Consider the following 20,047-nt stretch of genomic DNA (forward strand, 5'->3'; position numbering starts at 1 on the left):
TTCTACATCTTTATATTGAAAGTTTCTTTACCATTTTTTAAGTGTGTTTATTTTAAATAATATGAACCAGAATTTGATTTATAACAAAGTCTGACAGCCTTTTAATGGAGGAATTCGGTCCACTCATATTTATGTAATGAGTGATGTATTTGATTTATAATTTCCATCTTACTTATTTTAAATTTCTTTACACTGTTGTGAACTCTTCTTTACCTTTGCTGGATTGAATGAATGGCTGTTCATTTTTCCCCTTTGTTATTTGGAGTTCATCCTTCTATTAATAGTTATCATCCCTTGCCCTGGTGGCTCAGGAGTAAAGAATCTGCCTGCAATGCAGGAGACGTGGGTTCCATCCCTGGGTGGGGAAGATCCCCTGGAGAAGGAAATGACAACCCACTCCAGTATTCTTGCTTGGGAAATCCCATGGACAGAGGAAACTTCCGGGCTACAGTCCATGGGGTTGCAAAAGTGTCGGACACAACTTAGCAACTAAACAACAGCAACAATTCCTGCCCTGCCCTCTATATCGGCACCCATGCCTCTTCAGTGTGTGAACCCAGAACAGCTATTTCCATCCTACTCGGTTTATCTTCCACTTCCTTATTTTCCCTGCCCCCTCTCTCCCCTCTCATCCTCCCAATCCCTCCCCCTTTAGGCACTAGAACACTTACCTTCCCCTTATTCCCACCACCTGATTCCAGAGTTTTATTGATGTAATTTAGTCCTTATTAGAATTTCCCTCACAGTGTGTTCCACAGTGTGCCCCTCACATCTGTTCCAAGGGTCCTTATTTAGCAATTTATTACATGTTATAAATATACATATAGGTATAAATATATAGGTCATGATTCATTGCTCCCCACTGCTTTCTTTCCTCTTCATCTTCCCCTATCTTGAAGTCTCTGTTCCGATTCATTTGTTGTTTCATTAAAATCTTAAAAGTATTTCTCAGATAAGATACTGAGTGGTTTTTGCAAATTTTCAAATACCTTTCTTTCTTCCTTGGCTGGTTCTGGATTTCAGGCCTTTTCTTTCATTAGCTCACATTCGATTTTGCTGTCTTTTAACTTCCAAAGTAGCAGATAAGAAGAAAGGAACTTCTTTCTGCATGAAAATGTGTATGAGTTCCCATATCCTTAGAGCTTAGAAATTTTAAATTGTATATGACTAAGTGTGTGGTTTTTCTTCTAGTTTTACTGAGATATAATTAACATTATAAGTTTAAGGTGTACAAATAAAGATTTTATGTACATACATCATGAAATGATTATTACAATAAGTTTAGTGAACATTCATCATCTCATATGGATACAAATTTAAAGAAGTATTTAAAAAATGCTTTCCTGTGATAACTCTTAGAATTACTCTGTTAACAACTTTCATATGTCACATACAGCAGACTTAATTTTTTTATCATGTTGTACATTATATTCCTAGTATTTATCTTATAACTGGAAGTTTGTCCCTTTCAACTGCCTTCATAAGTGTGTGTCTTTTCCTATAGATCCAGTCTGTAACTTAAGTCTTTCTTCAGCTCAGGGATATTTCATCTATTATTTAATCATGCCATAAGTGTGGTGTCATCTGCATATCTGAGGTTATTGATATTTCTCCTGGCAATCTTGATTCCAGCTTGTGCTTCATCCAGTCCAGCATTTCTCGTGATGTACTCTGTATATAAGTTAAATAAGCAGGGTGACAATATACAGCCTTGACGTACTCCTTTCCCAATTTGGAACCAGGCTGTTGTTCCATGTCCAGTTCTAACTGTTATTTCTTGACCTGCATACAGATTTCCCAGGAGGCAGGTCAGGTGGCCTGGTATTCCCATATCTTTAAGAATTTTCCACAGTTTGTTGTGATCCACGTGGTCAAAGGCTTTGGCATAGTCAATAAAACAGAGATAGATGTTTTTCTGGAACTCTTTTGCTTTTTCGATGATCCAATGGATGTGGCAAAAAGCAGAGAAGAACTAAAGAGCCTTTTGATGAAAGTGAGAGTGAAAAAGTTGGCTTAAAACTCAACATTCATAAAACTAAGATCATGGCATCTGGTCCCATCACTTCATGGCAAATAGATGGGGAAACAGTGGAAACAGTGACTGACTTTATTTAGGGGGGCTCCAAAATCACTGCAGACGGTGGCTGCAGCCATGAAATTAAAAGATGCTTGCTCCTTGGAAGAAAAGCTATGACCAACCTAGACAGCATATTAAAAAGCAGAGACATTACTTTGCCAACAAAGGTCTGTCTAGTTAAAGCTATGGTTTTTCCAGTAGTCATGTATGGATGTGAGAGTTGGACTATAAAGAAAGCTGAGGGCCGAAGAATTGATGCTTTTGAACTGTGGTGTTGGAGAAGATTCTTAAGAGTCCCTTGGACAGCAAAGAGATCCAACCAGTCCATCCTAAAGGAAATCAGTCCTGAATATTCATTGGAAGGACTGATGGTGAAGATGAAACTGCAATACTTTGGCCACCTGATGCAAAGAATTGACTCATTTGAAAAGACCCTAATGCTAGGAAAGATTGAAGGCGAGAGGAGAAGGGAAGGACAGAGGATGAGATGGTTGGATGGCGTCACCAACTCAATGGACAGGAGTTTGAGTAAACTCTGGGAGCTGGTGATGGACAGGGAGGCCTGGAGTGCTGCAGTCCATGGGGTCACAGACAGTCGGACACAACTCAGTGACTGAACTGAACTGATTTAATTATGACTTCTCCTCTCCTGTTCCTTTTTCTCCAGGAACTCATAGAATTTGCAGTTAACTCTCCTGGGTCTGTTCCAGTTTCCCATCTTTGACCACATGATTTGCATCCACATGTTTTTGTTACATGTTTTGAGATATTTCATCTATTTGATTTTTCTACACCTGTTTTTGAGTTTTAGCTTCACCTTTGCTTTATCTATAAACATTTTTAGTTTTGATAACATATTTTCAGGCTCAGGGAAATCTTTTGTGTTTGAGTTTCACACACATCTCCTCCAAGCTCTCATTTCTTCAGTAAGAGGTTCGTCTGTTTCCTCTAGCAGGTCTCTCTGCCCTCTGGTTTGTTTGCATTCTCCCAGCCTCAAGGACTGAGAAAGTTGATCCATCATGAGTTTTTTGGAGAGTCAGGGAAATTCAGCAAAGCCATTCATTGTTCTTGGGAACCTGACTGTTCTGAGACTTCTTGCTGTCCTGAGGCTGCTCTCCAGAAACTTGTCTGCAGGGAATTCTCTCAGCCAGTTCAGGAGAGCCCATGTAAACTTTATCACCTGTAGCTGGGAGTTGCCTGAGAAGTGTGGAAGCTCCTGTAGGATTGCCACATGCCCAGAATCTCCTCATTCTGGGTAGTCTAAGTATAATTGACAGATACATTGATATTCTGGGTTTCCCGGGTGGTGGCTCAGTGGTAAAGAATCCATCTGTAATGTAGGAGCCACAGGAGACTTGGGCTCAAATCCCTGGGTTGGGGAATCACCTGAAGAAGGGCATGCAACCCATTCCAGTATTCTCACCTGGAGAATCTCATGGACAGAGGAGGCTGGCGGGCTACATTCCATAGGATCATCAAGAGTAGGATATGATTGAAGCAACTTAGCACACATGCACAATGATATTTACCAAAGACTTAAAATAGAAGTCATGAACAGTAGGTACCTCTGGGAAGTACAGCTGGGTGTAGGAATGAGGTGGGCGGGGGATGGCCTTTTACTTAGTTTTTTCCCTCCCTCTAGTAGGAGTTCTCAACTTTGGCACTTTTAACTTTGGGAGCCAGAAATTGTCTGCTGTGAGTGACTGATCTGAGTGTTTAGCAGCATCCCTGGCTTCCACCCACCACAGACTGATAGCACTCCCTCTCCAGCTGTGACAATCAAAAATGTCTCTGGATATTGCCAAATGTCCCCTGGGGTTGTCACGGTTACTTCTGGTTGAGTACCACTGTTGTATACCCTTTAGATCTATTTTATTTTCTTAACCATGTGTTCACATTATTCCTATAATTAAACATGTGACTGAGATCATGAGACAGAGGAGGAAACATAAAACTGTTGTGAGGAAGCAGAAGCATGAAGTAGAGAAAACACATTAAGGGATAGGAAGCAGGTTAGCAAAGTGGTAAGAAATTTGGGGAAAAAATAAAAGAAGCAGACACAGAGTGATTCACAGGGCTGGAGGAGAAGGAGTGTGAAGACCCACATCCTCCTGTCACCAAGGTCCCCAGTGATGCCAGAATCAGAGATAATAACAGTCTGCATATGCCCAGTCAGATCGCAGACACTGTTATGGGATTCCCATTCCATCCAGCCTCATAAATACCCAGGTGTCCTTACAATAAACACCGCTTTACTTAAGCTAGGCTAAAGGAGTGTATTTCTTTCCAACAAAGGTCCTGTGGATTAAGTGCCCAATAAAGAGAGAGGCCCCCACGTCTTAGGATGAGTAGGCTGCAAATATGGTCTATAAAAGAACTGTAAAAGGAACTTTAGAAAGCTGTTCCTGGGAAGAAGTGGTGGTGGAGGGGGGAGACCTCGGCCATCCATCAAGGCTGGCTCCAAATTCCTCCAGGGCTGTCATGTACAGGAGGTAAAAGACGGTATAACTCTAGCTCAGGAGGCAGAACTGGTGACAAAAGTAACAGGGAAGTAGATTCTGCTTAAAAAAAGAAGTTATAACAATAAGAAAGATTGGAAAGCAGTGTTTGGTAAGGAAGTGAGTTCCCAATCTCTGGAAGCTCACAGGGTGATTTCTGCAGTGGGTATAAGTTTCGGTCAGGTCTGTCAGCTTCCTTTACATCTAGAAATGTAAAAGCTTGGCAAGAGAGAGACTAGATTAACTCACACCATATGCAGAAATCTCTTAGGCTCAAATGGCATGATAGAATAGTTATTAAATCAGAGGAGGGTGGTTGGTGGAGTTAAACAATAAGGAAAGATCTCAGAGGTTTAGCATTTTCAGTTGGCCTTGATCAGCTGGTTTTTCCCCACAGAATTAGTCAGAACTCGTGGTTGCGAGAGAAAAAAAAATCTAACTTAGTCTGAATTACGCAAAAAAAGGGAATTTATTAGCTTACATAACCAAAACGGAGAAGGAAATGGCAACCCACTCCAGTATTCTTGCCTGGAGAATCCCAGGGACGGGGGAGCCTGGTGGGCTGCCGTCTATGGGGTCGCACAGAGTCGGACACGACTGAAGCAACTTAGCAGCAGCAGCATAACCAAAAAGTTCAGGAGGCTGGTCTAGCTCTGGGCATGGCTGAATCCAAGGCTTCAAATGAAATCATTAAGACTTGGTCAGTCTCCGTGTCTCAGCTTTGTTTCCCTTCCTTTGTAGCCAAAACTAGCCTGTAAATTTAGCGTTATCTTGACAGTGCAGAGCAAGGCCAACGCTGGAGGGGCCTTGGCTGAAGGGCTTCTGAGGCCCTTCCCCATCTAGAAGTAATTCCTTTGTTGTTCAGTCGCTAAGTTGTGTCTGACTCTTTGCCACCCGATAGACTGCAGCACGCCAGGCTTCCCTGTCCTTCACCATCTCCCAAAGTTATGAAGATTATTGCGCCTTTGATTGTCCCAAAGACCCTGCCTCTTCGCATCTTTAGCGCAATCCTATCCTCCCAGCTGGAATCTTAGAAAGAGGGGGAAAGCTGGGCTGCCCTCCTGCCACCACCACCTCCCCACCCTACTCCACCCCACCCCCCGCAACACGCACCTCCTTCCCCCACCCCCAAACACACACACCCACCCCGGCCGTGGTGACTTCCCCTGACTCCACCCCTGGGAATTTGCGTAGGACACGGCGCTCCTTCTGGCTGGAAATAGACGCTAGGGAGGGAAGGGAAGCTGCTAAGGAAAGCACCTGGAGCTGTAGAAGGGGAGAGAACTGTCAGGTATTTCATGGTCAGCTAACGAGACGTGGCAAGGGCTGGAGGTGGGGAGTGGACCTTGGACCTTAGAAGGTGTCGGAGGCGGATCTGGCTGCCCCGACTTATTTCCTTGATGTAGGGATCAGTCAGTAAGTTGCCACAGTCCTGGCGTTCAGGCATGAGGACCTAGGCTAGGGGACGAGCCTCGGTGATAAGCAAGATGAGAAGGTAAGAAAAATCCAAGAGTTGTAGAAGAAAGAGAAGGCAGAGGATCCAGGCTTTGGCAACTGGAAGGAGAACAAAGTTCAAATAGCACCCAGCTTCAGACGGACGGCCGCCTCTCTGAGACCGCATGGCCAGAGTTCAGCGAAGTCCCAGGAGAGACTCGGAAGGGCAGTCCCGCGGGGTCGGGACTGCATCTCCCAGCATGCTGTGGCCCGAGCTGCAATAGGCCTGAGCAGAGGTGGTGGCGAGGCCGCGTCGCGTCGGGAGGGGGCGCTCGGGGCTTAGTTCTGAGCGAGCCGAGACCGCGGGCGTTGTGTGAATCCCGTGAGAAGGCGTCTAGGGGCCAAGGTTTGCGGCCTGGATTGAGGGCGCTTTAGACCTCCGCCGCGGTTCCCGGCTCGTCCCAGGAGGCTGGCTGGACCCCAGGCCTTGCGTCTTCCACTGTCAGGGTCTCCTGTCTCCCGGGCCTCGGGCACATTGAGTCGTCTTTAGCACAGCAGCTCTCAGAACCCCACATCCCTGCCGGCGGTTCCCCACGTCCGGTACCCGCCCCTAAAGCCACCTTCCCTCCTACGCAGCCCCAGCTGCCTGCTGTTAACCGCGACTGGGACCTCTTCTGGGGAGACCCAGGTTGGGGTCCTCAGAGGTCCAGGAAGCCTAGAAAACCTACTCCGTGGTTTTCTCTGGGACTCTAAGTGGAAAGGAGAGAAGTTTGGAAGTAAAAGCCTCAGCTTCTCCCTGTTTTCCACTCAAACCTCAGTAGAGTCTGTCAGGAGATCGACAAAGGCTGAAGGGGGAAATGGCCCAGACCTCAGGTCGTGGGTGATGGCCCTGGGCAGGTAGGTCAGAGGCTGGGAAGCTTGAAGACCCCAGGTGATGGAAGTGGAGAGGCTCTGTGTGCAAACCCTGGGGACCGCCTAGCAACTGGACTCCGGCCCCCACCTGTAACACCCATCCCTGCATCATTGATGCTGCGGCCCCTTTTCCCCAGGTAGATGCTCCCAGAAGTGCTCTGCACAGAGAACAGATTTCACACGCCCACCATGTGGGGCCTGTTGCAGGTGTGTGTCACTTTCTAGGTCAAATCGAAACACTTTTTTCAGAAGTTTTATTTAAAAACCTTGGCACACGACAGAGACGGCAGGATGGAGACTGGTGTTCTGCCAGGCTTCTCAAGTCAGAGACCAGGCTTGGGTTTCTCAGGTCACCGGATTCCAGGACCCGTCCAGCCTGTGGGCTCCTGAGGAGGATACCCCTCACTGACCTTGCAGACTCTTTACCCCTCCCCTACTGCCCACTTCCGGTGTCTGAGGAGACACAGAGTTGTCGGGGGTAGACTAAACGGTGTGGAATGGGAAGGATCTGGAGTTTGGGGGTTGAGAGGAACAGATAGAGGGGGGAAAAAGAGGTGGAGGGAGGGGCCGCTGCCTTTTCTTACTCCATCCTCAAGAAACAGGGCCTGCCATTCCTCTGAGAGGTCTCCCTCACAGCTCAGATAGGAAATTCAGGGACCATCAGTCCTGTGACTGAGAAAGGGCTGCCTGTCTTCAGGGGGTGGTTGGGAAACAGTCACGGCCCCAGACGGGATAGCAGTAACCAATGCAACGGCCCCCTGTCTCAGCTGGGTACGGGATGGCTGTTGGCATAGGCCTGGTCTGGAAAGGAAGCCCGGGCTCTGCGCCCCTGGGCACACACTGAGGCGTAGAGCTCTGGCTCAGGGTCTGAGGCCTGGGGCTTTGGCTCGGAGTCCAGCAGCACCTCCGAATACTTGACGGGGCTTCCAGGGCTGGAGACTCGGCCCTGAGGAGGCCGCAGCTGCAGGCTGGTATAGCACATCTCCTCTGCAGCCTGGAGATGCAAGGCTGTTAGAAGCTCACGGGACCCTTGAGAAATCCCCCACTACCTTCCCTCCCCTCTTCAGCCACAACTGACTCACCCTGGCAGGGCCTCCAGGGGCTGAATCCTGTGGGTCTGGCCCTGGTTCCTGAGACAGCCGTCCTGGGGCAGGGAACAGGAGTCTGGTCACATCTTGTTCTTCCCCCTGCACCCAGGACCTAGCCACTTGCACCCCTCCCCTTAGCCAGCTTCCTACCTGTCTGCAGATAATGCAGATTCCCATACAGAGGGACGTCTTCCACAGACTCCCCAGAGCTGCAACACAGAGTTTAGGGGATGAGAGGTGACTTGTTGGTAAGGGGGGAACTCTCGATCAGCCCATCTTTCTTGCCCCCTACTCACCGTCCATGTCCTGGCTGGCTCCTGCTCCGGCCACTGGTCCACTGGAACAAGTGCACAGCCAGTGAGATGAGGAGCAGCAGGGTCACAGCCCCTAAGAGGGCCCACAGCCCCCACCCCTTGGTCAGAGAGGGGATTCCTATGGATGTGAGAGAGTGGGGAGGGAGTGTTACTGCCCAGCCTAACCCTCCAGGGCCCAGCAAGTGGGACATGGGGCCACGTGACCCCTCCCCCTGCCCCTGCCCCGCCCAGCTCACCGGTCAGTAGCTCATCCATGCGATGATCCGTGCAGTTGAAGAGTCTGCTCTGGCCTGCTGTAGTCATCCTGGCCTGAACCAAAGGATAAGCCTGATTTATGATCTGACAGCTGTGGCAGCCCCCTTTACTCCCACCCCTCTCTGGGCCTGACCCCCACAGCTCAGCATCTCCAATACCGGTGGTGGCAAAGTCGCTGATTTCCGGGGAGGAAGGGGGAGGGGAGCAAGGGGGAGGGGAGGGTTGAGTTAAAGAACAAAGACACCGCCCTGTGCCTGCACCTGCGCCACCCAGTAGCTCTTAAACTTCCGCCCCCACCCCCACCCTTACCCTGTCCCTGTACCCATTTCAGTCAGAAAAGAGGCAGGCCTGAGTTTATTGAACACTGGGCACGGGAGCTCATGAAGATCCCAAGGCGGGTAGAAGTGGAGTGAGGCAGGACCTACAAGACAAGCCAGGCCTTATGATGGAGATTACTTTCTGCCCCAGGGTGTCTGCCTTTTCTCTCCAGTACTGAGTCCCTTGACAGAGAATAAGGAGTGGGAGGACATAATCCTCAGTGGGCATGCTACAAAGTGAAAATGGGATGAGGAGGCCCCCTTCTGCCTACAGTCCCACCACATGCTGAGGCTGCCCCACAACCAAGGGACAGGGGTTAAGAATGACTTTTGTTATTATTATTACTGGTATAATAGTAATAGATTTAGACGATAGAGGAAGCTTGACTCCCTCCTCCAGTCCACTTCATCCAAGCTGTCCCTAAGAACTGTGAACCTCAAAAGTTAGTTGAAGTAAAGAAACCTCTGCCCAGTCCTGTCCTGGGAACCAGCCCAGTGTTTGCACTTGTTCACTTCAGGGAGCGGCCAAGTACCTGCCCCGCCCAGAGACAGCCCAGCCACATGGGAGGCTACTGATGTGGGAAGAGGGACTCTAAGTTCCAAATATAAACCTTAGACCAGGGCTCAGAGATCTGTTTTGTCTGGCCCATATGATTTTTTTTTTTTTTCCCAAAGATTTAAAATCATTGTAGCAGTGTGCCTGCGGTGGGGATGGTAGCAGAGGTCCTGCCACTCTAAGCAATAAGGTATTGTTTGTAAAGAATTTAAAAACAAAACTCACTAAAAGTCAGTGTCCTTTTCATTATCACCATGTTCCAGCAATTCTAAAAAAAAAAAAAAAAAAAAAGATAAAATATTCCTTTCTAAAAAATGTATTTTAAATTATTTTTTGGCTGTGCTGGGTCTTCGTTGCAGCACAGGGGCTTTATCTAAATGTGTTGCTCAGGCTTCTCAATGTGGCGCCTTCTCTTGCTGCCAGAGCACAGGCTCAAGGGGGCTTCAGTACTTGCAGCTCTCAGGCTCTAGAGTGAGGGCTCAGTAGTTGTGGTGCACTGGCTTAGTTGCTCTGCTGACATCTTCCTGACCAAGGATCGAGCTGATATCCCCTGCATTGCAAGGCTGATTCTGAACTACTGGGCCATCAGGGAAGCCCTCTGAAAAATTTTGTAGATATATGTTCTAAATTGCTGTGGTTACTGATGAGTTTTAATACTATGTAAAATTCAAATTTCAAATATGTAAAATTCATGGGAAGGACTGAGGCTGAAGCTGAAACTGCAATACTTTGGCCACCTGATGCAAAGAACTGACTCATCTGAAAAGACCCTGATGCTGGGAAAGATTGAAGGTGGGAGGAGAAGGGGACAACAGAGGATGAGGTGGTGAATGGCATCACTGACTCAATGGACATGAGTTTGAGTAAGCTCTGGGAGTTGGTGATGGACAGGGAAGCCTGGTGTGCTACAGTCCATGGGGTTGCAAAGAGTTGGACACAACTGAGCGACTGAACTGAAAATTCAAATTAGCACATTTGTGTTACTTACCCTTTAAAAATATTATAATCCACAACTTCCCTGGTGGTCCGGTGGTTAAGACTGCATGCTTCCAATGCAGGGAGCTCAGGTTCCATCCCTGGTCAGGAAACTAGATTTCACATTCTGCAACTAAGAGTTTGAATGCTGCAACTAAGACCTGGCACAGCCAAATAAATGTTTTTTGTTGTTGTTTTTTTAATATATATATTATAATCTGCATGGAAGTTAATCTGTGGAATCCTAGTTATACAGCTGTATAATCCTAGGTATACAGCTGGCTGTTTATATCCAGAATTAGTTCTTAACAGTTTTTAATTGTTCTTTGGTTTGGGCACAATTTCTGTGACCAACTCCTATAATATTACATATTCCTGCATCTAACCAATAGATTTAAAAACAAACAATGATAGCACAGTGATTGAAAAGTCAAGTAAACTGAGCTTGAGTAGTTTAATTCTGCCATTCTAGGTGACCACTTAGTTTTTGTTTATATTGAAAATGTCTGGAATTTACTGTGAAATGGAACTTTTATGAATCTCTGCCAAACATCCCTTTGTTTAAGACTTTCTTTTCCCATTTGTATGTCTGTTGCTTCATATGAAAGAAACTTTTTTGAAATGAAAATTAATAAAAGGTATTCTTTAATCAACCATGGGTGGAAATTGACAAATGTAGCTATATTCTCTATTGAATATGAATATGCCAAAATTATTTTTGACAAATTTTCAGAAGTTAACTTTAGAAAAAGAAATTATTCATTACTCAGCTAGGTTACTATGTAGGTACAAATTTTTTACCCCTTTCTCAAAAAACACAATAATGTAGCCAAGAAATTCATTACCCTTTCTTGTTCCGTAATGTAAATTCAATTTTAACTCTTTTTATATTGTCATGATATATATCTACAAACTCCAATAAAAGAGATAATTCACTGTCTGAATTTCTGGCCCTTATTATTATTATTTTCTGGGCCCTGTTATTTGTTTCATTTACTGTTTATTTGAAGAAGGAAATGGCAACACCTTCCAATATTCTTGCCTGGAGAATTCCATGGACAGAGGAGCCTGGCAGGCTACAGTCCATGGGGTTGCAAAAAGTTGGACATGACTGAGGCGACTCTCACTCCTATGCCACTGATTCGCTGTCAACCTTTAAAAACTGGAGTTCCAGTTTTTTGAAATCCCAATTCATTGATCTATTGGAAAAAAATCAGAAGGGCAATAGTGGGCCCGAATTCCCTAAAGGCAACAATCAGCTGGGGGCCATTTATCATATTACAACTGGCCTGAATCACTTGTTTACATTGATTATGTCAACTGGCTTAGTGTCAGGGTTTAGACTGCCAAGCCAGGTTGCCTCTGGGTATTCCACTAGACAGGACAACTGTCCTGAGTGATGGTCTCTCTCTGCCCTGCCCACTCCCTTTCTGGAAGGACAAAAAGATATACCTGTATTTCATTCATTTATTTAGCACAGCTATACCTCATTTGTTTAATACATACATACCGATTGCTTGCTTATATGTCAAGCTCTGGAGATACAAATGTGAGTGGGAAATGGTTTCTTCCCTCAAAGAGTTCTTGGTCTAATTAGGAATAGGGCCCTATGTATCCTAGACAATTAAAAGACAGTGTGGAAAGGAGAAGGATTACTCAACTCTGACTGGAGAAGGAGCAGGAGAGACGATAGGTGGTGATGAGTGGCAGATCTTATGCAAACAAAAAAGGGTTGAAATCTCTGCCAGCCTCTTACCTGATTACAAACTTAACCTTCCTGAACCTTAGTTTCCTTATTCTTTAAAAAAAACTTTAATTATATTTACGTTTTGGGTCGTCTTGAACACATTAATTTCATTCAACAAGGATTCACCTGATGCCTGCTAGTGTCAGGTGCTGTGCTAGGCTATTGGAATAAACATGGTAAAGAAAAAGAGATATGGCCCCTGCTCTCATGAAATTTACAATCTAGTTGTGTTTTATTTTTGTAATTAATTTTAGTTTATTAGTTAATTTTAAGTAATTTAAATGGTTTATTGAAATATAACTGACATGCAATAGTGGTTTGAAGAAAGTACAATAGCTGCACTAATGAATAAGCCAGAAGTTAAGGGTTCTGTATATAGTCCATGGGGTCGCAAAGAGTCGGACACGACTGAACGACTTTCACTTCCACTTATGAAGGGAACACGCACATACAGGAGGAAAGTGAGATCTGAAAGTTGTATATGGATGTTAGCTGTGCAGAAACAGAGTGACTTCGAAACGTCCCGGAGACAGCTAATAGACAGTCTGGCTATATAGTCGCTCAAGTTAAAATGAGACGTGCTGAGAATGAGCCCCGTGAGGTTGGTGCGCGTGGAGGCGCACTGCCTGCGTAACTATCAGAAGCTGACGGATGACACCCCCGCAACACGCCGCTCGGCTTCCCCACCCCCAGGGTAGGATCGCTTCTTGGCGGGTTTAGTCGTGAGAAGCAGGGGAAGTCTACGTGCACGGGCACGTGGCACTCTCTGCCCACGGTCCGGGGACTTTCCCCTAGGCGCAAACAAGGAACTAGTCCTCCGTATGTAGCCTAGGAAACAGGCCTTCAGCACGAACTTCCTTTTTACTGGGGCATTCAAGCCCTTTATAGCTCGAGGAGGACATTTATTTTAAAGTTAGGGTGAGGAGGTTGGTGGTGTGGCATATTAAAAACCACTTCCCTGTATAACCTTCTAAGAATGTAGTCTTCTGGAGGCATTCTGGCTAACAGAACACCTATACAGAGATAAGAAATGAACTAGTTTCACAAATGAACTAAGCTAAGCCCTCAGTCCTATGCAAATAAGGCCTGGCCCCGCCCACACGCTAGGTGGGCGTGACCTCCCTGGGAGGCCCGGGGTGGGAATAGCTGGGGCTGGGGGACGCGCCTGCGTGCGCGTGCACCGGTGCGTCCGACAACGCCGGCGTCTCCCGCGGTCTCCCGTGTTGGCCTGCTATGGCGAGCGTGGTGTCGCTTGCGGGTACGCTGGGGCTGCTACTTGTGTCTGCGCTGCCCGAGGTGCTCGGAGACCGCCGCAGCCCCGACCGCCGGGCACACCCAGGTACCAGCGAGGGCTGCTGGAGGGAGGCTGGGACTGTCCCCAGGCCCCAAGCCCCAGCTGTACTGACCCGCCTCTGCCCTCCTCCTCAGGCGACGCCGGCCAGGTCGGCCCTGCGGCCGCGGAACCCCGGCGGCAGTCGCCGCCGTCCAAGAACCAGCGCGAGCGGGCTCGGTCCGGGGCGCTGCCCTTGGGGGCGCTGTACACCGCGGCCGCCGTGGCTTTTGTGCTGTACAAGTGTTTGCAGGTGCGGGACGACCAGGGGTGGGGATGCCCCGGCCCTGAATCTCGATGAGGGCGCCATGGTACCAAGAACAAGACACGTTTTCCCGTCATTTTGTAAAATGAAGACAGGAGTTCCCTGACTTTCCAACATGATGGGGTTAGTTAAAGCATCCCGCGAGGTAATGGATGTGAAGGGCCCTTGGTTAATTTTAAATAGTAACCATTACATTTAGTCCTTCCAACAACCCAGGGAAGAGGTTGTCAGTTGCTCAAGGTCACTCAGAGATAGTAACTGGTGGCCCTAAGATTTGAACCCAGCAAATGGCCATACTATAGTAAGTGCGGTTCCTAGTGAGTTCCCAAGCTTGGCACAAGCAGTTGATTACTGTAGCCAGAGTTTTTAGAGTTCAAGGAACTAAGCAGTCTCAAGTTATCCTCGGGAAGGAGGCCCTGAAATGTGAACTGACAGTACATTTTGTTGAATTAAAACTGTTGAAATGGAAAGTAGTACCTCCCAGGGCTTTTTCTTCAGCCCTGGCCCTATCACTTACGTTGGGAAATAGAGGACTGAGCCAATTTGGAGATGACATTAAACTAGGAGGTCTAGCTAATCATGATCCATAGTAGACTTAACAGGCTAGGATGAGGGGCTGAATTTAATGGTGAAATTTAGCAAGGATTGATAAATTCTATTCTTGGACCCAAGTATAGCCTGAAAGAAACTTAATTTTCTTGAGGGCACTGTTCTAAGAGCATTGTTGTGGTTCAGTCACTAAGTTGTGTCTGACTCTGCGACTTCATGGGTTGCAGCGTGTCAGGCTTCCCAGTCCTTCACCATCTCCCAGAGTTTGCTCAAACTTATGTCCATTGAGTCGGTAATGCCATCTCTTAAACCAGAGTAAAGCACCCAGAGAAAACCATGTCAAATGAGCACTGACTGAAAAACATTGGTGCTATTAAATCAGAGAAGACAGGGAGTACGACCGTTGCCTTCAAATACCTGAGGGGCTGTCATGTTGAAAAGATGATTTTGGAAGGCTCTGCTCAGCACCATGAAAAGAAGATAGCGATGGACTGTGTCTGGCTTTGTGTATAAACTAAACCAGAGCTTTATCAAACAATAGAGCTTCTCCTTCCTGGAGGTGTTTTAGTAGATTGAACAGCAACCACTCATGGGGTGTACTGACATTGCTTCCTGTCCTGAATGAGGAGCTGGAATAGATATGACTGTGATTCTCTGAGATTAAAAAAAAAAAAAAACCCACTAGTTTTGTCTATCTGGAATTATCCTTGGCCTTTATCTGGCTTTGGAGACTGAGATTATTGAGGTCCTTGTTGCTGCAATATCCCCGTTGCCTTTTTCCACAGCAGGGGAAAGATGAGGCTGCTGTTCTCCAAGAGGAGGCAGACAAGAAGGATTCATTGCAGTCAGGTGGGTTTTGCAGAGGTCTGTGCTTGGTGGGGGATTAAGGGACAGCAGAAAGTAAGTAACCGTTGCTCTTTTCTCCCATACCCCCAGAGCAACACCTGGCGCAGCTGACACAACAGCTTGTCCGGACAGAGCAACACCTGAACAGTCTGATGGCCCAGCTGGACCCGCTTTTTGAGCGGTAAGGAGAGCAATGACCCTGTAGCTAGAGAGAGCTTGTGGTAGGTGGAAGAGGTGGGGACGGAGATCGGGCAGCCTCTGAATGGACATATCTGCAGTGTGACTACCCTGGCTGGAGCCCAGCAGGAGCTTCTGCACATGAAGCTACAGACCATCCACCAGCTGTTACAAGACAGCAAACCGAACAAGGGTGTGGAGGTTCCAGAACCAGGTACAGGGTTGGGAGGTGAGAGTCTGCTGGAAGTAGAGACAGAGCCTCTGAAACTGGAACATGCCTGATCTCCCCCTTCACAGAGGCCAGCATACCCTTTCTTGAGGACTTCTGTATAGAGGAGGACGAGGAAGAGGCTGGTGACAATCAGGCCTGGGAGGAGCCCCTAAATTGGAACACAGGGACAAGGAACCTAACTCCTCCCAGGGAAATGGAGCCCACGCTAAGGAGAAGATGTAGGAAATCTGCAGCACAGGGCCTCAGTCACAGCCCCCATTGGAAAGAAGGAAAAACAGTGGATGGTTTAGTAAAACAGAGTCTGTTCCTGTGACTGGATGCTCCTGTGTGCTTTTTCCATTCCAGCTGGACACACACGGACACACACACCCACCCCCCCTTACTAGGTGCCTACGAACAACCAGGCCTTCTTGAAAAGCTTCCCTTATTAGGACATAAAGAGGCCGCCTTCCAGTGCAGGAGCCAAGAAGATAGAGGGAGCTCCAGTTCTTTTATTTGTATTCCTGAGGCCACAGTCATGCCAGCCTTAAGGGCACAAAAATCCCTTTTCTCATATTGCATAGCTGAGACAAAATGGCTTCTCCAAAAAAGAAAACACTACCAAAATCCGGTGGGGAAATAAATTATAGAAACTATATATAACATAAAAACAGCCACATTTGCAAAGCTGCAAACTTGATAGATAAACAGCTGTCCACAGACACAGCACCAAACTTATCAGTCCCAAATCCCCTCCTCTGTATTGGCGGAGCTGATTCAGCTGAGTCGGACTTGATGTCCTGATTCTTTAAGAGCTGGTCAAAGGACATGGTGTGTCTTGGTCTCAGGCAAACACAAAATGATTCTTCTCAAACCATGAAGAGTCCGTGTTTTGTTAGTAAGATTCCTTTGTACCCCTGATTCTGACCTATCCCCACAGTATCCTGGACTCTGGAATTTGTAAGATTCTGCTAGTTCTTCTGGCTGCTGTGGAGAGAAAACAGTTCAGGCACCGGCATGAGCACTCTATTCTGACAAAATCACCTGGGGTGTTGGACAGGGGCGTGCTTGGGGGGTGGGGGTGGGTTCCAGACAGGAAATAGGCTCAGAAGTGCCATCTCCAGCTCCTGGGCCTCACCACAGCACTCTTCTGAGGGAAAACAACTTACCTGATGGCCAAAGTCAGACTGTGGTACCAGTGTGACAGCTCCTCCTGGTCTGTGGACATAAGCAGTAGCTTCTCATGGGGAAAGGACAGCTAGAGAGAGATCACCTCTTAGCACATGGCTCAGAAAGGTCCAGCCTTAAGCCAAAGGCCCTGCTATTTCCATGGCAGTGATTTAGGGCTGAAGTGAGAACCAGGTATGAACCCTAAGCCCTGGTATGCTCTCAATGCAGGTGGCTCAGTTCCTATGAGGGGGGCTTAGGCCAAGGAGATGAGTGGTGCGCAGGCACTTGGTATATTTTGGGCCCTTCCTACCCTGCCAAGGGCTCTTGCCTGTTACTTACGCTGAGCAGTCCACCACAAGGGCCTCCTGAGTGGCCAAAGACCCTGTGGAGTTGACACTCGCCCATGGGGTAGAGGGCCCGGCAGGCAAAGGTGCCACTCTGCAGCAGATGCAATGGGGGTCGAGGCTTGGCCATGAGAAGTGCATCAGAGAAAAGGAAGAACATTCGGGGCCGAGGCTCCCCTCGGGGAGGCACCACCAATAGCCATCCCTGGCGTAGGAACCAGCGACCTGAGAGGTGGGAGACCCATTATTCTGGTACAGCTTCAGGACTACAACCCACAAAATGAAAGGGAGGCTGAGAAAATGGGAGGCAGGTGGTATGTGCTGGCAGTAGGGAGGATGGGGGTGAGAAAAGGGCAGTTTGCAGGTTGAGGGGAAGCACACCCATGGACTACCTGAGATAAGCCCCTTTGCTTGCCGTCCACTGAGCAGAGCCTGGATGCGCTGGAGATGCTGTTCATTCTTCTGTTTCTGACCAATGGTGTGGACTCTCTGGGCAGTCTCACTTATCAGCTGGGCAGCCCCTAGAATGATATTCCACACCCCACTCCCAGCACAACTTTGACTTTGGGTGAATGGTGGTGGTGAAAGACAGGCTAATCCAGACAGGACTAGGGTCAGAGTCTAATTTCTTCAAGAGTAGGGGCAGGGCAATAGGAACATTGTATACACATCATTGGAAGATTGGGGCATATCATACATGGTTGGAGGTCAGAACCAGAAAGGGAACAGAAGCAATCTCCAAGAAATGCTGTGGAAGAGCAAGAACATACTTGTGAGCTGTTTGTGTTCAGGGCTGTTGGGACCTGTGTTTTCAGCCAAAGCAACAGCGAGATTCTCATACCTGAAATTAGAAGTCTATGAGGGGAAAGTAGAGCTGGGTACAATTTCCTCTGCCTGACACAGATCACCCCCTGTACAAACTTCAGCTGGGGAACCAGGAAAGACCTGCCTGTGGCTGTTTTATCCCCCTCTTCCATCTGGGACTCAGATCCTGGGTTCACTCCATATGGCCCTCTTCCATCCCACACTGAAGAGTCAGGGAGGCAGACCAGATCCAAGGTGAAAGTTAATCAACCCAAGGAGGATGCTACAAACAACTGACTATAAGTTCTTAACTCATTCCCAGGGACAGAAATTCTAAGCCTTTCATCTTCAGAAACCTTATTTACTAGCCTTATCACAGACCCCTCACTTCAGCTTAAGTTAAACAATCCCAGCTAAGGGCCTGAGGCTGCACAGCCCAAATACTCCAGTGAGTTCACATTTACTCTTGCAGAAAATTTTGAGGAGCAATTTGTCCCAGGAGAGAGACAGTGGGACAGATCCCATGAAAGCCCACAAAGATTGAGAGCAGCCATCGTACAGATGCAGAATTCTAAGAGAAGTTGGCTGAGTCAGGGTGAGTTCACGCACTGCTGGAGCCTCTGCAGAGGCAGAGGGAGCAGGTCCTGGAGCTGAAGGCCCCCGAACTCAGGGCGACCTTCCTGAAGTCGTACAAATCTCCGGAAATGTTTGTTCTTCTTTAGTTGCTCCTAGAATGAGGAGGAAAGGGTTGGCAGCAGGGAGAGAAGCCACCTCCTTATACTGCATTCTTCTGTGTACACATCCCAGGCCCTCAGGAAGCTGTATGCTCCTGAGAGAACCCCGTCTCCCTACTGGAAACTTAACATAGGGCTGGGTACCCACAGGGCTCTATAAATGCAGGAACAATATGAATGAAGTTTGGGTCTCCAGATAAAGAGGAAATGTACAAAGGACAAGGGGAAGGACTTGAAGTTATCAGGTTACCTGCAGGATGGTCCGGGACCTCTCAACATTGGCAGCAAATTGGGTGTAGAGCTCCAGGTGGTTGCAGAAGCCCTCCAACCCCTGTCCCCAGCGCCCTCCTTCGAGGTAGGGAAGCAGCTCTCTGTGTGGGTCAGGACAATAAAAGAGCAGCCCAAGAACTACTCAAGCACCACCTCTCTTAATTCTCATAACCCTGCTCTGGAGGTAGTACGGCCCCATTTTGTGGGAGGAGACTCAGTGGATATGAATCTGAGCGAACTCGGAAATGGTGAAGGAAGGGGAGCCTGGCGTGCTGTAGTCCATGGGGTCGCAAAGATTCCCACACGATTTAGCGACTGGACAGCAAGTGGCTGGAGAACTTGGGCAGATTAAGGCACAGGGTCAAGACCACAGGGGAGGTAACTGGCAGATTCTGGATGCGAATCTGGATCTCCCCTACTCTGAGCTCTCTGCACTGCCAGAAACCAGGTCTCCCTCCTCCTCTCTCCCCACTTCCCTTCTACTCACTGGCTGGCGCCGTAAATGAGTTCCCAGGGCCCAAAGAGGGCCTGGCGCTCTGGTGGTCGCAGGGTACCTTTGGCTCTCAAAATTGCCACGAAGTACTGCGGAAGGAGAGAATACCGGTATGTGGTCCGCAGAAAGAGGAGGCTGGTGCCAAGGCGCAGCTAGGTCACCGACCTAGTAGGCACCCTCCCACTCCCTGGGGTCCCCGCCCCCCTACGGGAGACTGTGGGGTTCGCACCGTGGCCACCAGCCCCAGCTGTTCCTGGTAGCGCCGCTCGGTATCCAGCAGCTCCCGGGCAGTGCAGGCGCGTTTCCGCTCCCAACGGGCACGCTGCTCTTGCACCGGGCACCGGGCACCGGGGGCCGGGCTCTCCATGCCAGACTTAGGGGTTGCCACTTCCGGACGCAGCCCGCCGGAGATTCAAATCCAACCGGACCCGGGGGCGGGGCTGCTGGAGTGGGCCCTTGAGGGGAGTACGCCCCCTGGCGCCTGGAGGCTGTGAGCAGGCGAGGGCGTGCGCAGCGGCTCGCTAAACCGCATCAGGTCGGCGCCAGCGAGGCGCTGTAGGTATGCGGCCCCCGCCAGGGCCGGGCAGGGTGCGGCAAGTGGGTGGCCCTCCTTTGAGTGGCACTAAGTTGGAGCAGAGACATTACTTTGCCAACAAAGGTCCGTCTAGTCAAGGCTATGGT

General features: G+C 48.3%; 3 protein-coding genes across 6 annotated transcripts; 1 reads left to right on the forward strand and 2 right to left on the reverse strand.

The window, feature by feature from the left end:
- Positions 1 to 7,158: 7,158 nt before the first annotated feature.
- Positions 7,159 to 8,783, reverse strand: SIT1 (signaling threshold regulating transmembrane adaptor 1). 2 transcript variants are annotated; one of them, XM_061426913.1, is made up of 5 exons: positions 8,560 to 8,783; positions 8,306 to 8,441; positions 8,160 to 8,218; positions 8,004 to 8,065; positions 7,159 to 7,915 (listed from the first exon to the last, which is right to left on the reverse strand). In XM_061426913.1, exons 1-5 carry the CDS (start codon positions 8,624 to 8,626, stop codon positions 7,685 to 7,687), a joined length of 555 nt encoding a protein of 184 aa, XP_061282897.1. In that variant the 5' UTR covers positions 8,627 to 8,783; the 3' UTR covers positions 7,159 to 7,684. The 2 variants fall into 2 exon arrangements, with proteins under 2 accessions (XP_061282897.1, XP_061282896.1); XM_061426912.1 differs by lacking the exon at positions 8,560 to 8,783 and having other exon boundaries at positions 8,306 to 8,545.
- A 4,546-nt stretch (positions 8,784 to 13,329) lies between these two features.
- Positions 13,330 to 15,890, forward strand: CCDC107 (coiled-coil domain containing 107). 2 transcript variants are annotated; one of them, XM_061426910.1, is made up of 6 exons: positions 13,330 to 13,512; positions 13,602 to 13,756; positions 15,103 to 15,166; positions 15,254 to 15,344; positions 15,442 to 15,554; positions 15,638 to 15,890. In XM_061426910.1, the coding sequence occupies exons 1-6, from the start codon at positions 13,407 to 13,409 to the stop codon at positions 15,883 to 15,885; spliced, it is 777 nt and encodes a 258-aa protein (XP_061282894.1). In that variant the 5' UTR covers positions 13,330 to 13,406; the 3' UTR covers positions 15,886 to 15,890. The 2 variants fall into 2 exon arrangements, with proteins under 2 accessions (XP_061282894.1, XP_061282895.1); XM_061426911.1 differs by having other exon boundaries at positions 15,106 to 15,166.
- A 153-nt stretch (positions 15,891 to 16,043) lies between these two features.
- ARHGEF39 (Rho guanine nucleotide exchange factor 39) lies at positions 16,044 to 19,756 on the reverse strand. Of its 2 annotated transcripts, XM_061426899.1 has the most exons (9): positions 19,596 to 19,756; positions 19,361 to 19,455; positions 18,854 to 18,974; positions 18,479 to 18,597; positions 17,836 to 17,906; positions 17,458 to 17,586; positions 17,061 to 17,290; positions 16,721 to 16,809; positions 16,044 to 16,538 (listed from the first exon to the last, which is right to left on the reverse strand). In XM_061426899.1, exons 1-9 carry the CDS (start codon positions 19,731 to 19,733, stop codon positions 16,523 to 16,525), a joined length of 1,008 nt encoding a protein of 335 aa, XP_061282883.1. In that variant the 5' UTR covers positions 19,734 to 19,756; the 3' UTR covers positions 16,044 to 16,522. The 2 variants fall into 2 exon arrangements, with proteins under 2 accessions (XP_061282883.1, XP_061282882.1); XM_061426898.1 differs by lacking the exon at positions 16,721 to 16,809.
- Between the last annotated feature and the right edge of the window lie 291 nt (positions 19,757 to 20,047).

The sequence above is a fragment of the Bos javanicus genome, chromosome 8 (genome assembly GCF_032452875.1).
Source record: "Bos javanicus breed banteng chromosome 8, ARS-OSU_banteng_1.0, whole genome shotgun sequence".
NCBI classification, from domain to species: domain Eukaryota; kingdom Metazoa; phylum Chordata; class Mammalia; order Artiodactyla; family Bovidae; genus Bos; species Bos javanicus.